General features: G+C 42.1%; 1 protein-coding gene across 1 annotated transcript; it reads right to left on the reverse strand.

Moving 5' to 3' along the window:
- Positions 1-2,043: 2,043 nt before the first annotated feature.
- Positions 2,044-4,055, reverse strand: LOC133331051 (gamma-tubulin complex component 4 homolog). Its single transcript, XM_061539455.1, has one exon. It carries the CDS (start codon positions 4,048-4,050, stop codon positions 2,044-2,046), a length of 2,007 nt encoding a protein of 668 aa, XP_061395439.1. The 5' UTR covers positions 4,051-4,055.
- Between the last annotated feature and the right edge of the window lie 478 nt (positions 4,056-4,533).

Consider the following 4,533-nt stretch of genomic DNA (forward strand, 5'->3'; position numbering starts at 1 on the left):
CCGGTGGTTGTGGAATTTCAGAAAGGTAGAGGTTAAACAGTTCCGGAGATGAGACCCCACCTTGGGGAACTCCCTGTTTCACTCTACGGGGTTTAGACTTCTTGTTTCTGAATTCCACATATGACTGGCGACCACACATGTAATTGATTACCCAACGTTTCAAACTAGGCCGGAGGTTGGTCTTCTCTATGTCCTCGAACAGCTTGGCGTGATTGACAGTATCGAAGGCTTTCGATAAGTCAAGAGCCACCAAGACTGTTCTGTCGCACGGCCTGTTCTGGTTAAGTCCTCTACTTACATGTGTGGTTATGGCGTGTAATGCTGTGGTCGTACTATGCATTCTCCGGAATCCATGTTGGTGCTGAGGGACTGGAAACCTACTTCTCATCAGAGGGAGGAGTAGTGACTCAAGCGTCTTTGCTACTGGAGACAGAAGGGAAATCGGCTTGTACGATTCCCCTCTGCTGGCATCCTTGCCTGGCTTCAGTAGCGGGACCACCCTGCCTATTTTCCAGGCTTCAGGAACAATGTGGGTGGCTACCGACAGGTTGAGAACAGTAGTTAAATACTCCACTCCAGGTTCATCCAGTTGCTTCAGCATTATCATCGAGATTCCATCCGGGCCCAACGCTTTGGATGATTTAGCGTTTCGAATGGCATCTGCAACATCATCCTTCGAAAATTGTGGTGGTACCTCCTCGGCTCGGAGGGCTCTAATGCGACGAAGCACACTCCTTTTCGCCATGTCACTCTCGGGGTGCTCAATAAACTGCCGGTTAAAAAAACTCGCGCACCTCTTCGGATCAGTCAACGTTACGTCGTTAAACGTGACAGCCGTTCTATCATCCTTCCTTCCAGGATTCGAGAGTGACTTAACCGTTGCCCACAATTTACTTGTTGCGGCTCCAATGTTGCAGAGCTTCAGGTGGTCTAGCCACTTTTTCCGCTTGCGTTCGCATACTAACCTGTTGACTTCAAGGGTGAGTTCCTTCACTCTTGGGTCTTCAGGTGTTGTACGGCGAAGCTCATCACGCTCATTCGCAAGCACCGTCGCTTCTGCTGGGAAGTTTGGTCTCACTTCGGGTATACGACCAGCAGGTATATGGCGGGCGGCTGCAGCAGTGATGATGTCTCGGAATTTCCTCTCAGCTACCCGAGGATCTGAGGGAATGGGCAGCTCTCTGAAGCGGCGATTGGTTAAATCTCTGAAACCTTGCCAATCAGCTTTACCATGGTTCAGGAAAGTTCGGCGTTCAGAGGTTATGAAATCGGGTGGTCTATTTACGGAGACGATGATGGGGAGGTGGTCTGAACCAAGAGAAATGACGGGTTGCCAGATTACGTCATTAATCAGACCTGGTGCCACAATGGTGATGTCCGGCGAGCTGTGGCAATCTCCTCTAATTCTCGTGGGGGCATCCTCATTCACCGTGCAAAACGAGGAGCTGTCAATTTGCTATGCCAGCGCTGTACCCCTCTGGTCATTACCTAGGACGGAATGCCAGAGTTCATGATGGGCATTGAAATCCCCTAGTACCAGACGGTTATTACCCTCCAAAAGTAAACTAATGTCGGGTAAATAACGCGGGGTACAGCTATTTAACGGCGGGATGTACACGTTAAGCACCTCTATCTCGGCAGTACCACACTTGACTGCTACCCCCATACACTCCATATATGGGTCACTAGAGTCTAGCTCAAGCGAGATAGGTCTGTATTGTACAGAGTGGTGTAACAAGAAAGCAAGTCCCCCACCTCCGCTTCTAGTGCGATCCTTTCGCAACACGTTGTAACCATCGCAACGGTGCAAGCTACAGGTATCAGACAGCTTGGTTTCTTGGTTGAGGTATTTATAAAGTCGAATTAGTCTGTATAGAAACTACATGATTTTATAGAAAGCAATTAGTCTGTGGCAAAATTATACTTTTACGCAATATTTCAGATAATTATGTCAATAAAACTAGATGAATTTAACTTCCAAAGTTTATTTATAAAAAAACGGCATGTAAAATAACAATTTACTTTCATTTATTCCAACATAACCTATGAGATTCCAGCATTATCAATTTTTCGGCTACTGAACCAATGGTTATAATCCAAACGTAACAGCAGCTGCGATAGCGGAGCAGTGCTTGTTGCAGATTTTAAACCAACCAATAAATTAATGAGCTGCTGCACTAAGGTAGCAAAGCGTTCACCCAATTTATCGGTATTCTCATCAACATTCTCCTCGGATTTTTCATTATCGATTAATGTACAAAAATCATTACAAATGTGAAAGACTTCGTTAATAATCAAATAAACAGGATTGTTACAATTCAATAGAGATGTCTGCAGGACATTTGTGCGACTGTGATCATCATCTGTTTGCAGAAAGCATAGGGATAAAATATTCGCTTGAAAGACACTATGGGCCCGTTGAATTTGTTCGAAATCGGCCTCATTTAAGACGGTGTTTAGTAGAATACTGAATTGACTGTCTAGGACATCAACTTGTATGTAATACTGTAGATTATCGACAAAGAACATCAGCTCGTTACGCAAAAGCATAACTTTCACTTTGTGGTCGGTTGATTTCAATTTGAATTTTCTTGATGATTTACACCAAATCATGTGCAAATCATATTGCATTTTCTTGATGAGGATGAGGAAACGAAAGAGAATGTTATAACGTTCCAATACTTTGGGTGAGAATAGCAAATGTAATGGCCAATTGATTTTATACTGCAATTGAATTAGCTGAAGATAACCAAATTCCAAAGATTCATCGGTTTCTGGATGGGCTTTAGGCATGCTAACCGAAAATTGTTCCAACTCTTCGGAGACACCAATACTGTGAGCTGCCGACTCGAAAGCCTTGACGAAATCTCTTAACTTGTTTGTGTTCTCAGTTTCCTTGTTTATAATATAAATTTGTCGGATATATTCCAGGAACAGCTCACCACGTCCCAGTAAAAAGAAGTCTTTGAATAATTTCAATTGTTTAACCAAATCGGCTTGGTTCACAGCAATCTCCGATAGACGTGTGGTCACATAGGTCTTCAGTTCATCGATTACACTTTCATAATGGGAAACAATTAAATCATCATCATGCAGTAGGGCTTGTATTTTGGCGAAGTAAATATGTTCCTTGTCATTCCAAAAGGATTGCTTGAGATCGAGATAACTATTCTCATCTTTATTCCATACATGACATTTCTTTTTCACTTTATCCGTATCAACTTTGAATATCAATACAGTTTGACCGATGAAAAGGACCTTCTCAGCCCACAGGTATGACAAATAGGATGGCAACAATTCATAGCGTACCTCATAACGCCAAATGTCGGCATAATTGCTAGCCATTTCCGAATTGCAGGTGGCTGTATAACGACCACTACCTGTTGTAGTACCCTTATCGCTACCCAAGGTACTGTTGCCATCACCCTCTGAGCATTGTATGAAAAATTCTCCATATGTATCCTGCAGTTTGGCATACAGTATCCAATGAGTCAATTGCTTCAGAAAGATTACATTGACCTTGTTCTGAAGCAGTTTAACAGCCTTAATCGCCCGAGCATCCCCATGTAGGGTATTTTGTTGCAAATATTGAATTATGGCACAGCCATGTAACCTCTGTACACAGACACCGCGAATCAAATTGGCCAAATACAATGCCAGTGGCTCATATTCCTGCAGCTTATGGTAGATAAACATCAGCGACTGATTTGGATGCATCAGATATTTACGTTCCAGCTCGGCAACATCCTGCAAATATTCATCCAAGACTTCTGTGATGCCATTGGCAAATGCCTTCAAGTACAGACCATTCTGCAGCGATTCATCTGTATCGAAAACACAAGTATTCGAAGAAATATTACGATTTATACTATAGATTTGTGCAAATCTTGCTATATCCCGCAGCAAATTGATAATTCGTATTATATCCTCCAGGATATTCCTTTCGCAGGGATGGAAATATTTATGCACCGCCTCCGATGCCAAGAACTCTTCAATGGGCAACTGTTCACTTTGCAAATTGAGACATGACAAAAGTATATCATGTATCATTTTGAAAAATGTGAAAATGGTTTTGATGTTGTTCACTTGGGCGGGGTGTTAAATAATAAATTCAAAATATTCAAAAGCCGAATTGTTTATTGCAAAACTTGTTGCAAAAAACAGATGTAACAAAAATTAAAAAACGTTCCACTAGCTAACGAATGGGAGAGAAGACAAAATGACAGATAAAGAAGAACTCAATGAGTATGCGGGGTTTTACACTTATCGGTATTGGGATTGGTGTTGAGAGTTTCTCTCTCCTGAGAGAATAATTAGAGTTGCGCTATTTTTAATATTGTAACAAGCGTACTTTTTGTTCACAAAAGTTACGAATTGACATAAACGTACCAAAACAAAAATTAGATTTTTTATTACTCGTGAATACATATACGCTACGATACCCTACACAACTACCACGGAACTCTAACTTTCTGCGGATATTTATTCCGAACCTGGGCAATATTTCGTTATAGTTGCAACCTCCTGCCCGAT

The sequence above is a fragment of the Musca vetustissima genome, unplaced genomic scaffold (genome assembly GCF_032173495.1).
Source record: "Musca vetustissima isolate MV318-11 ecotype Yass unplaced genomic scaffold, APGP_CSIRO_Mvet_v1 utg56779, whole genome shotgun sequence".
NCBI classification, from domain to species: Eukaryota; Metazoa; Arthropoda; class Insecta; order Diptera; family Muscidae; genus Musca; species Musca vetustissima.

What these genes read in the sequence shown, in the direction of transcription:
- LOC133331051 (XM_061539455.1), bottom strand. Translation starts at nt 4,050, where the DNA reads ATGATACATGATATACTTTTGTCATGTCTCAATTTGCAAAGTGAACAG.